This window comes from Chelon labrosus, assembly GCF_963514085.1.
Source record: "Chelon labrosus genome assembly, chromosome: 13".
In the NCBI taxonomy this organism is placed as follows: domain Eukaryota; kingdom Metazoa; phylum Chordata; class Actinopteri; order Mugiliformes; family Mugilidae; genus Chelon; species Chelon labrosus.
In genome coordinates, this window is record NC_140346.1 from 2,682,546 (window position 1) to 2,695,558 (window position 13,013).

General features: G+C 41.0%; 2 protein-coding genes across 2 annotated transcripts in view; one reads left to right on the forward strand and one right to left on the reverse strand.

Annotated features, from left to right (window-relative positions):
- The window catches only part of hip1 (huntingtin interacting protein 1), a 45,658-nt gene extending 38,028 nt beyond the window's left edge, over positions 1–7,630 (reverse strand). The window contains exon 1 of the mRNA XM_084559303.1: positions 7,286–7,630. Coding sequence (XP_084415429.1) covers positions 7,286–7,402 — 117 coding nt within the window. The 5' untranslated portion in view covers positions 7,403–7,630. The remainder of the gene's footprint in view (positions 1–7,285) is intronic.
- Positions 7,631–10,117: 2,487 nt separating this feature from the next.
- Positions 10,118–12,760, forward strand: bcl7bb (BAF chromatin remodeling complex subunit BCL7B b). Its single transcript, XM_084559138.1, has 6 exons — positions 10,118–10,362; positions 10,843–10,918; positions 11,001–11,088; positions 11,193–11,351; positions 11,904–12,007; positions 12,127–12,760. Exons 1-6 carry the CDS (start codon positions 10,250–10,252, stop codon positions 12,196–12,198), a joined length of 612 nt encoding a protein of 203 aa, XP_084415264.1. The 5' UTR covers positions 10,118–10,249; the 3' UTR covers positions 12,199–12,760.
- The last annotated feature ends 253 nt before the right edge of the window (positions 12,761–13,013 follow it).

Sequence of the window (13,013 nt, forward strand, 5' to 3'; positions counted from 1 at the left end):
ACATGGCAGATGTAAGTAATCCTAACACAAACGTGGCAAATGTTACACTTTTGTCACACTTTTGACAATTAAGATGGAAAAAATAATATTGTTGTTCTTTGGCACTCCACGGATGACAGAACAACCTTTTTGTATGTGAAAAAAATCCTATTCTGATGTTTTGGGTTGTGTAAAAGCTTATAGGATCATTCATTAAGAGTCCGCAGTTAAGGCTGGATCAGAATGACTTAAACTGGATCAGTTTTCTAGTTTTGTGTGCCACGGTCACACAAAACTAGAAAAAAACACGTCTTGATTGTAACATCCATGTAGTTTCCACATTCTGACTTGAAGGTACATGAACTTGAAGTTAGCAGCACATCCCAACTCAAAAAAATAACATGAATGAGTCAAACCCATCTCAACCTTGTAGAGATAATAATTTCCTTGTGGACATAGGAGATTTTTAAACTGTCCTCTGCCGTAAGTTCTGTCTCTTATGTTGAACATATGCTGTATTGCTGGCCTTCATCTCCAGTTTACGTTTGTGATTGTCAGGCACATTTTCCAGGACATGACAAGTGATCCAGACAGGACCTTAACAGTTAAATGTTTAAAGCTGCATGCTGGCAAGTCTGGCAGTGTCTGTATCTGAACTCAGTACCAATGAATGTCTTACTAATTCAAATAAATGATAACTATATGCTCAGTGACCACTCTAGTTCTCAGTATACTTGCAGATCTAAAAACAATTCTAGAATATGCGTCAGATCTGTCACGAGGGACTGCATGAGATTGTGTGAGTGTACCTAATAAACCGCCCAGGGTGTGAACAGTACTGTCTAGTAATTTTCTTATCTGTTGGGAAGGCTTCATATTGGTCCTCACTTCATTCTGCAGCAGAACAATGACCCCAAACTGCCCACAGAGTCATAAAGAACCAAGATCAGGGAAGGCACGGCCTCTGTAGAACCCTGATCTAGGATTACATGGACAGACAGAAGACCATGAGACAGCCTAAAACCACTGAAGAACAATAAGCCCACAGGATCAATTTGTAAATCCAGGCCAGACTTTTCTGTATTATCACAGGGCATCAGCTGACTGAGCGAGGCCAGGCCAGCCCCGACAATCAATATGCTACTCATTAGACTATCTGGGCTGTGCATTATACCTCCAGACTGTTCAACAGTCCCTCTCTAAACAATGCCGGTTGTTTTTCCAATGAGTCTCTTCACTTCCTGGTACGACGTGGGCCCTTCGCCGAGGGCAGAGCATTTCTCGCATACAACGGTCCCACTCTGTCTCTGTCTGGCTCTTCACTCTGAAACTCTGTTCTCATATTTCATAAAGCCTAACCACCTGGGATAAAGGACATGTCTGAGCTTTAGTCCCAAACTTAGGTGTACAAATTATTAGTTTTCAGAAGTAACGAGTGAGTGCAATTTAATAAAGGCTGCTGTCACGGGCCATCATCTCTCCAGCATCTTCTCAAATGAACTTTCTAAAAATTAAGCAGTAATGGCACAGAGCATCTTCATATTTTTCATGGAGGGCAAGGAGTGAAAATCTGTGACTTTTTCACAGATCAGTTAGTTTCAACTAACCTGCACATTTAGTCCAGGAGATGGTGGCAAAATACACTCTAACTGCGTACTGATGAATGTTGTTTTATGCTTCATTCAAAAACAAATGAGGAAGACTTATGGTTCTTCTAAAAATTCAAGTGCTATATCTTAAGTAATACTTTTTCTAACGTTAAGGTATGACTTGAAAAAGCTAGCAGTAGTCAGTAGTAGTTATCTGGAGTTGCAAAATCAAAACCATAATCTGTGGTGAGTAAATGGGCAAGAAGAGGTCAAAGTCCACTGAAGTGAACGTCTCTTCCTGTCACTTATTCACCAACATTTTCAACGGCGCTGCCCACACTGATTCGTTTTGACGATCATTTGAAAACACTTATTTGAACAACTCATTGTCCCTGTCCCTGCAAGAAACTCATTACGTCGACTGATTTTGACTTCACACGGAGCAAACGGATGCTAAAACAATGTATAACAAAAATATTAGATCAAGTGTTTACACACTGTAAACTTTCCTGTTAAACAGATTACCAAAGGTTTACACCTCTCAGTCCAACTTAAAAATTCCTTCCAATCGAGTCAGTCTGTTCTGATTGAGGTGGTTACATGAGCCATTTTATTCCGGCTGAGCTTTCATTCTGATTATCACTGGAGTCAATGTAAATGTAGGCATGTCTTCCTCATGTGTAGAGGCAACAGGAGTCAATATAAGAAGTTTATTTTATCCGTAAACAAGCTTCACTTTGACATGTTGTTGAATTAACAGTTGGCATGGTGAGTACTGGGGCTGGAAGGCAATTCAGTTTTACTGCAATTATATCCCGATAATAGGATCATATGGTGGTTAAGGTTTTAAGGCAAATAACAAAAAACTGAGAACGATTTAAAGTTTTGTTCATTTCCTAAATAAATAGCATTAAGTAATGTCGAGCAGTAAGAACCTGATCAGCACAAATGACCATCAGATTGATTAAATTATGGTCCTGCACAGTCTATACACCGATCAGACATAACATTATCACCACCTTCCTAATATTGTGTAGGTCTCCCTTCTGCCTCCAAACAGTTGTGACTCATCAAAGAATGGACATGAGCCTTCTGAGGGTGTCCTGTGGTGCCCGTCAACAGAATGTTGTCAGTGGGGGCCTTTGGGTCCTATGGGTTGAGAGGAGGGGCCTCTGTGGATCATCCCACAGATACTTGATCCGTTTGGGATCTAGTGAATTTAGAGACCAGGTCAACACCTTGTGCTGTTCTTCATGTTTTTTTTTTTAGTTTTTCCTAAAGCATTTGTGTGTGTGTGTCTGTGTCAGGCTGCATCCTGCTGGGGATGGCTGCTGCCATCAAGGAGTGGAGTGTCACTGCTATTGTTATTACTCAGTGGTCATGATATTATGCCTGATCAATGTGTACAACATATTCATTCTTTAATGTTTATTTCACCAGCCTTGGTCAGTGCTGAATGTTTTTATCACGTAGCTGACATTTGTATTGTATTCATCATTTAAAAGGTCGGTCACGATTTAGCGAGCTAATTTGCATACCACACGCTTACAGCAGTGATGCAGGTTTCAGTATGACTCTTGACCTCTGCAGCGAGTCGAACAAAAAGCGACGCTCCATCTCTGTCTTGCTCCCTTTCCACTTTACTGTACGATAAAACTCAGAGGAGAACTCCAAAACAATCTGTAAATCAGAACCATTGTTGGTGTCGCCAGGAACTCATCGGTGCACTTTGTTCCACTTACTAACCTGCCACTCATGTCCAGCCCTATTGTTCCACGCACAGTCAGTGAAATGAGGCCACAAACCACCGCCTGCTGTTTCTGCTGCCTCAGTGCTTTTAATGGTCTCGCTTTCATGCCCACATGCTTGTCTGCATGTGTACGTCATATACGCGGATATCCCTCAGTAACTTCCCTGCATTTTGAATAGCAGGATGTGAAGGAAGGCAAAGTGGATTCAAGACAATGAGCAACTGAGAGCAGGAGAATGAGGCAAAGAGAAAGACATAAAACAGGGGCAGAAAGAAAGGGTGATTTAAAAAAATAATGTTTGTCTACATCCGCCCTGCTGAGTCCTGCTTGTGCCTGAGGGCCATGGATCTGCTCCTCCCCTGAATTCCACAGCTGCCAGGACACTAAGCAGCAATAAGAGAGGGTGCAGGCCTGTGGGGCGAGGGCTGTCCATTGGTGCAGGCATCAACCAGTTCTTCTACAGTTACCATGAAGTAAATGATTAGATTGAGAAGATAATTTAGTACCACAGCTGAAAGTGACAAAAACTGCAGTTCCTCAAATGTCCAGGCTGGCTCCAAAAGAGAATAAATACCCACAGAGGTCCAGGTTAAAATGTCTTTACTGCAAAAGTAAACATGTTTACAGCCTGTAACAAAAAGCAATTTTGATCTCAATAGTGTGAATTTTTAGATAACGCACCCATTGGGATTATACAGAGACTTCAAATTATGTATAATTAAACTAGCCCATCACAGGATGCAATCCACCTCAGTGCCACCCAAGCTCCATCTCTTTGCCCTTTTAGGAAACAGCCAGGAATTAGAATGGGTCAGGCAATGCCAAGATGGCGACAGCCCAAGCCACAACACTGAGCTTCCATACCGCTGTTCAGGAAACCTATGGGTGATGTCATGGTTCGTCCATTGTTACATACACCGATCAGCCACAATATTAAAACTACTGACAGGTGAAGTAAATAACATTGACCATCTTGTGACAATTCAATGTTCTGCTGGGAAACTTTTGGACCTGGAATTCATGTGGATGTTACTTAGACATGTAGCACCCACCTAGACCAGAGCAGACACCCCCATCACCTAACAATGACACTCCTTGATGGCAGCAGCCATCCCCAGCAGGATGCAGCTTGACACAGGAACACACACACAAAAACAGTTTAGGAACAACTAAAAAAACATGAAGAACAGCACAAGGTGTTGACCTGGCCTCCAAATTCACTAGATCCCAAACTGATCAAGTATCTGTGGGATGATCCACAGAGGCCCCTCCCCTCAAGCCATAGGACCCAAAGGCCCCCACTAGCAGCATTCGATTGCCAGACACCACAGGACACCCTCAGAAGGCCCATGTGCATTCTCTGATGAGGAACAAGGGGTCACAATGTTATGTCTTGGTGTACAGTCCATGCATATATGCATGTTGAGTCAGCTGCACACCATGTTTTTTAATGAAAGTGCAGAAAACTTGACCAAAACACAATATTGACAGAAAAGATCAGGAATCACCACTGCACACAGCCGGGCCAACAGTCCAACACACATGCACTCAAATGCAAACAGGAGTGCTCTCAGTGTGGACAAGTAAGGTGGAAGGAGGAGACTGGCAGGCTAATTTTAAGGCCTTAATTATGTAACACACAGTGTGGTGTCACTCAGTGGTTTAAACTGCATATCCCAGCTGAGGAACTGGTGCCCCAGAAGTTTTCCACAAGCACTAATTATGGTTCCTATCGGTCCAGAGACACCAGCTTTCAAATGAGAACCTCTCGTGGACTCACAGAACAGGAGCTGGCATCGCTGATGTTTTGGAGCCTGAAGATAAAGACTGTGAAAAGTGTAGCATTCTGTACTAGCTTGTTATTAACTTGTTGGTTTCCTTACGGCTATTGAGAATATAATTTAACACAAAACCAAAACATGCAATGACGCTGGAGGCGAACACAGCCAAGATTAAATCTGCCCCTTAAACTCTAAATGAAAGAGTCAGCTGCTATTATGAGGCTAAACATGTCATTAAAAAGCAAGAGCTGTGCCATGGTTCAGGCTTTTTATAACACAGACGCCATGACAGAGAGGGTTTTGAACGGACTGTGGTTGTTTACCCAACTCGGCAGAGAGATAGGCTCAAGGATGTGCTTTTTACAGGACTTTGGTCTGAAAGCCAACATGTTCAAATGAACAACCAGTGTTTAATTTACCCTGAACTTACACTGTTGAACTTCTCTATTGTAATGGATTACAAAAAAGTTCTACATCTAAAGCTAAATAACAGAAACAGTTTAGTGTTTATTTCAATCCAGTTTAACAGCACCACAAACTACATCCTCTGAAATGATCATACAGTTGAATTACCATCTGTTTCAACATAGACTACTTTATAATCATCTTGAAGGGGGACTTTTTTGTGCAGAACTGTTGTATTAAAACACTAGTATTTCGTCAAGTGAGTGTTGCATACGTTTATATTTAGCTTGATGAAAGGAAACCTAAAAATCTAAGAAAGACAGCCTGATATGTGGACAGACAGCAGGTTTTCTATAGAGGAGGTGAAAGCCAGCCACCCAGCAGATTTAGGCAGCTTTAGAGCACAACAGATCAGATGAGATTATCGCTTGCTGATCCGCTGTAAAGCAGACAGCAGCTTCATTGATTCCTGCACCTCCCACAACAGCTCTGGATCAAAAATCAACCACAAGCGGAACCAAATCATATTCTGTGATATCAGCTTCAAAATAAACAGATTTATAGAGGAGGAAACTGGCACCGTCGATCTGACAAACAAAACAGATGAGTGTGTCTTGCTGCACGCTAATCGTGTTAGAAGTCACTAATAGGAGATCATACATGCCCCGTCTTGCCTGAATATTTTTCTTTAACAACAGCGGCAAGCTAATCAATGGCAACGCTTTCACATTAGACGATCTCAGGTAGCCGAGAAGCTTTAATAGGGTGGGCTCATAAAAACACAGCAAGACAAAATTCCACTAATCCTTTATACTTTCAGCATGTGCTGTCTTGACACACTTCCACAGGGTGTGATCTCAGACACCTGGCAGTGACCTAGTGACCAGACTTGTCTTGGGACACATAAAGCTACGCATGTGCCCCCCCCCCCATACCGTTACTGTCCCGGGTGGAGTGGGGGCATGCATGGTCAGTAGGGTGGGGGCAAACTGAATGCGACCATCTCGACGTAGAGTTGCCAAATACACAGTGCACATTTAGGCTGTGTTGACTGTGCCGTCGCTGTGGATGTGAGAAGCATGTTGCAGCACTACTACCATGGCAGTTTGGCTGCCTGGATTTATCTGACCTACTTTCTCCCCCGTTCCCTCCCCCGTGCCTGGTCTGGGGAGAGGGGAGAGGGGAGGAGGGAGACCACCAGGCAGGAAGCAGCAGGCTCCACAGCAGCCTACATACATATGCTCCCTGGGTTAATGCAAGTAAAGCTCCAACATTAAAACTCAACAAACATCCAGTCTGCATCTCCTCGGCTTTAAAATAATGGAGGATTCTTCTCTAATCATCATCACTTGACTTTAGGCCTTGTCACACATGATGCAGCTCCAAGGAGCTTTGGCTCTTGTCTGGTTTATTCAGCAGATAGGCTAAACAGCACCGTTATCTGGGCTCAAAAGGCCACTGACCCACATCTGAACAGCTCTATTGTTGTACACTGGGCTCATTTGTATCTGCTGATCACAGACATCCCGGAAAGTCACAATAAGCTGCATCAATGTAAAAACTCACATACAATGCAATCACATACAAACAAAACAATGTCTGTCATTTTGCTTCTTACTTCACACACAGAGCAGTTTTATGAGCTGACAGAAGAAAACAGGCTGACATGACTATTAATCCTCCCACCAGCGCATAAAGCGGCTCTCAGCCAAGGACCTCCATCCCACGCTTCCACGAGAATAATGTTATTATATGAATCTGACCCCCCTGCGCTCCGTACCTGCCCTCTCTCAAAGTTTTCCTTCTCCAGCTCCAGGCTGTTGGCCCCTCCAGTCCGCCGGATCACTTTGGGGATAGCGTTAGGGACTTGCTGCATGGAGCTTTTCACTCGATCCATTGTCGTCTGTGACAGAAAAAAAAAATACACCAGCGAAAAAAAAAAAAATGTCCTGTTCCGCCGATAAAACGGCGACAGGCTGTAAATAAACTAACAATAAAGAGCTGCTCTAACTATGGCGGGCAGCCGTCCATGCTGCGCTGGACTTGTCGCCCCGTTCACAGGAGCATTTGGCCTCTCTCTGTCCAACACCCAGTCAATGACAGGAGCAGTCTGAACGGCAACAGCGTAAAGCGAGCAGACAGGAAGAGGACACTTCCGCTTTCCCCTTTCAAATTAAAACTACCAACTAAATAACATGACGATTCAGAGGGGAAAATATTTAGCAAAATATAACAATTAATATATACATGTAACTCTTTAATACACTTTGAGAATGCCTTGACTCCTATAGCCAATACAACAGCATTAGGTCAAATGTCTCTGACAACTTGTTGACGTTTCCCGTTTTGTTAATGTGTAGCTATTTTTATTGTCATACATTTTATCACCACAACAAATTCCTCATATGTATAAACATGTCAATAAAGAGAATTCTGATTCTGTTTCTGTTTCTGTTTCTGATTCTATGCCCACCTAGTTATGTATGAAATATATGACTATATACCGACATTATATTGTGTTTTTTCTTACTCTTCTTTTCCCATCTCATGCAGCCATTCACATAAAAATGCGCAGTATAAGAGATCTCCCCCCAAAAGTATGAATTTGTGTTTTATTCACAATAACTGCCCATTGCCACAACAGTTTTATAATTTTAAGTTTTGCATATTTATGTTTTTATATAGCATTATATGTCAAGTTCTCCATATGGCCCTGTTTGTCTGCCCCTGTAACCTCATTGTCATTGCTGTGCAAAATTGGAAAAAGTGAACGTCCATTACAACCAGAAGGGAAGTGTACCAACAACTGCAGGGAATTTACAGAATTCACTGTGTTTATCCACAAACAACAATTTTCCACCACTGCTGCATAAAACCCTCCCACCACTGTGTAGAGCTTTTACGCACAGTGTCCTCACAGGAAGTAAAACTTGATGGCACCTTTCAGCTGCATGCTGAAATATGTTGCTGTTATTTGGATATTTTCTCTGGCAACTGTCTCTGACTCCTCCCAGCGGCATCAGCCACTGGCTGAAGCTCCTGCAGAGTCCGCCCTTCCTATTAGTAATATGTTGAGATAAGTGTCTCTCTAGTCTGGTGCTCTTTTGTTATACAGTTGTGCAAATATACTTTAGAGGTCATATTATCATCGAAGATAGGCCTGTATATAGGCCTACATGTACATGTTTACAAAAAGTGTCCCTTGAGCTTTGGTGGATCACTTTGGGAAACGTCAAGCACAATAATAATCATCAGTCTTATACGGTTGATTAAGAAATGAAAAAGCACCAAGTGAAGTGGTGTAACAAGACAGACCACTGTCAGTATGTCTCACATAGAAACAATCACAGTTACTTCTTTGTTCCCTAACCTTCACTCCAGAAATATTTTGACAATAGGCTACTATTTAGTTGAGTGAAAAGTCGGTGCTCAAAGACAACTGACCCTTTTCCTCTAAGAAAAAAAAGACAATGTTTTACCAGAAATGATCCCTACCACATCAACATATCTGAATCACAACACAGTGCCAACTATTACTCATAGTCTCTGCTAGAAGGAGCATGTTTGCTGTGATTGACTCAAGGCTGCACTCTGTTGGTCAAACATGGGAATACTAATGTAAATTTAGTCAACCTTTTGTCTAGAAAATGTTATTTATTTTTGTTTTAGAAAATTTGCTTGGAGTGTTTACTCTGGTACATACAAATATGTGCAGTAAAAGCACAATGTAAAAATACAGCATTAAAAGTCATACATTTAAAATCTCCCTTAGGTAAAAGTAGAGAGGCATAAATGAATACATGTATTTAAGGTGCTCCTCCTGGAAAACTTGCAATTGTGAGAGACATTTGCAACATTATAAATGTTGAAAAAAACTATGATCTGTCTGTAAAGATTTCCGTCATGGTATATCAAAAAAAAAAAGAAAGAAAGAAAGAAAGAATTATAATAATACCACTCACACAAATGTTCCTAAAAGAAACCTTAATTCCTCATGAGTCAACTGAAGAAGCTACTTGGATGTGGTGGTCAAGTGTCTTCAAGGAAACTGAAAAAGTCCAGTTGTCTTTGTTTTTGCTTTGTTGTTTTAGACATAAATCTGCTGTGCAGTTCAGATGTGATTAAAAACAAAACACAATATTCTACCCAAGTCGGCATTCATTTATGCTCTAGTCTGGTGCTTAAACAATAATTTAAGTAAATTAATTTGAGAGATTTAGAGATTTGTCCAAACAAGAGACGGATTTATAATAATAATAATATTTTATTTTATTTTATTTTATTTATTTATTTATTTATTTATTTAAACAGGGACACAAGAAATGGTGTAGGATTTGCTGGGTTTATTTTTAGAAAGGCACTACAATCTTGAGTCAAAACCTAATCTGGAAATAACTCGAAGCTACACACCACACAGAAGATTTGGTGGAGTTAAAAGTACAGAATTCCTGATAAGGTAGTATAAAATGTAATTTTAAGTAAAATTGTGTTTCAGAATTTAATTTAGTGTAATACCTGAGATAAATAATGCGTTAAATATAAGCTTTAAGTCATTGCTGATGAATAAATAAATAAAAAAAAAATGAAGAGTGTCTTCCGTTTCAGTATTATACATAGTGTGGAGCATGGACGGTGAAGCCAAAAAAGGAGAGAGAAAAAAAAACGGTGACTCTGGAGTCTCGCGAGATCATCACTGTAACGGAGAACTGGGGCTTGGTCTTGAAGTTTTCAGATGCATCTGTAGATGAATCATAACACCATCAAGATGTCGGGACGATCAGGCCGCGCTGAGACTCGAAGTCGGGCTAAAGATGACATTAAAAAGGTGCTGGCGGCCATCGAGAAAGTGCGCAAATGGTATGTAAGCTGTCCGGGGACAATATGGTGGGAAATGTATTAGTCGACCGCAGTCTGATTATCTGCTGCGTCGCTCAACAAACTTCAGTCGGAAAAGTTACATGATTGACAGGGCCGTTGACCAATCAGCGCCCTTGTTTGACAGGAGGGGCGGGGCTAGCTGAGTTTTTCCGCCGAGTGCTGTCAATATGGCTCCAGCCTCACATGCGGATGGCGGGCTGTAATTTACACGACTGTCCTGTTCTTATGTTAGTCACATAACAATGAAATGACTATAAACCTTCGGACGGACTCTCGTGGTATTTACATGCTCCTGTAGTGTAAGCTAAGGCAGTAAATGAGTGTAAAAGGATATTTGATTAGCTGTCATCTGTGCTATGGATAGAGAGGACATGTATATATATATCATGTTACAGATTAATGCGGGATTATTAGACACAGGCTGGATTCCTCTCTAATCAACTAATTCGATTCCTCTAGGGAGAAGAAATGGGTAACAGTTGGAGACACATCCTTACGCATATTCAAGTGGGTGCCAGTAACAGAAACAAAGCAGGTGTGGGCCTTTTGTCATACACATGTTTGCTGTAATCTGTATTCCACCCTCATGAATTTGACAGTCCACTTTGTGTTATTAGATATATCGCACCAAATCCACAGGTGGAGATGTTAGAGGGTTGAAAGATGTGGTCCTGGAAAACACAAACTCTTTACTGGATTTCACCGGTGAGTTCTGTGGCTATAAAATATGCATAAATAAAGGTTGATGCCTGCGTGCCAAAAGAGAAGAGAAACGGTGGCGTGATTTAACAAACAGTCCTGTGCCTCAGATGAAAACAGCAACCAGAGCTTTCTGTCGGACGTATACCAGCCTAAAATGGACAACAGCAGCAGCACCTCCAGCTCGCAGCAGGTCAGCCCTCCACATACCTCCAGCCTCCGGACTGAAGACTCTCAGCCGCCAATGCTCGGCCAGGAGAGTGTGGATGGTATGAGGATGGCTTTCTGAACTGCATTCACAGATATATATGGCAAAGTCATACATGTTTACCCTCAGTTCTTTGTGTTTGATAAGTAATAACAATGACAAACAGGTGTCATAGCTGGATTCATAAGGATATACTCTCACTTGTCAGAACATTAGGTAAAGACAAGTGCATGCATTTTAACAGTCCTGCACTAATTCCCCTTTCAGTGTTCAGTTTATGTCGTTTTACAGGATGCAGTTTGTGGTGCTGTTAAAATGGACTGAATTAAAGACAAAAGGATTTCTGTTATTTAGCCTAGCCCACTGATGGGGTGGCCAAAATAATAGAAACATGTCAATACAACTCAGTACAATTCAATGGTTCTACAAACCACAGTCTCTGAAATGAAAACACAGTTGAATCAAGAGCTCTCTCTGTTATTTGAAACAAATGCTGAATACCATAAAGTTCGTCAAGCTAAGATTTAGTGCAGGACTGCTGTATTAGAATACATTCGATGTCAACAGTGTACCTAATGAACTGGCAAGTGTCTAAATTCCGTGTCTAATGCAGAGCCAGTTCATTCAGGACAGGAGGCGGCAGATGAGCCACCTACTCTCATCAAGGAGGACCTTCTTTCATCAGGATCTGTTAGGCGGAGCACTCCAGACATACAGGTCTACTTCACAAATATGGGTTGAGGAAGACCGCACACATTATCTCTAATAATTTGTTTGGGTCTGTTGCATGAATATAATGTCAAACGTGATACTAATATGCTCCTTTTGTCCTTCAGGAGGAACTGGATGAATCAGGAGCACCTCCTTTAAAGAAGATTTGCACAGGAGAAAATGCTGTTCTGAGATAGTTTATTTAAAATTACTTTGTCAAAATGCACATGATACCTGTCCTCGGGCTGTTGTAAAATTAGCTAAGCTTTCAATATTTTTTGATTCTGATTACATGTGTATGCAAATATTATTCATTACTTTTCAGCTAATGGCAAAAAAAGTATTTACTGCAATTTTAAAGCTCTTTCAAAAGTCAGAAATTTCTGAGAAGAATGGAGAGGATTTTCCAACCTTTGTTATGTGCTGTAAATGACTATATTTCTGGCATCTGTTTCTGATTTGCTCTTTATGCAGTTGGACTTTTGCATGTCTTCATATGGTATTGCTTTGTTTTGAAAGTTTACTTGCAATTTTTAACAGGTGTTACGTGTGTAGCTTTATGCGGACTGATGTTTGGTTGTGCCAATGTGAATGAAATCTGATGCCCTTTCTGAAACAAGTCTTCTTTCGGCTTATCACATGGAACATCAAGATTTTTTTTAAAGCTATATAATATAATTTGCCCATGTTTATAACTGAAACATATTTGTAAACCATAATAAATGCTACCTTTCATTTCAAATCATTGATGCTGTAAGGTTGTAATTTATTCATCATAATATCAGGACCCTATTGCGTAAACCCATTGTTTATTCAGGCCTGTCTAAAATGGAGCCCAGACAGTGGGTTTAAAAATGTATTTGATCATTATTAGTATATTAGTTTAAATATGTATATATAGCCGATACAACTTTATAAATCTATTTTGTATTTATGAGTTAAATAGCCTATACGTTGTAATTTTTTTTGTCACTCGCTGCCCTCCAGCGTCTGGTTGATATTCTAGGCGGGC

Excerpts from the sequence above, each read along its gene's own strand:
- bcl7bb (XM_084559138.1), top strand. The coding sequence starts at position 10,250 with ATGAATCATAACACCATCAAGATGTCGGGACGATCAGGCCGCGCTGAG. Across the intron at positions 11,352-11,903 it reads CGGCCAGGAGAGTGTGGATG|AGCCAGTTCATTCAGGACAG; the intron begins GTATGAGGATGG and ends TGTCTAATGCAG. Across the intron at positions 12,008-12,126 it reads GGAGCACTCCAGACATACAG|GAGGAACTGGATGAATCAGG; the intron begins GTCTACTTCACA and ends TTTGTCCTTCAG.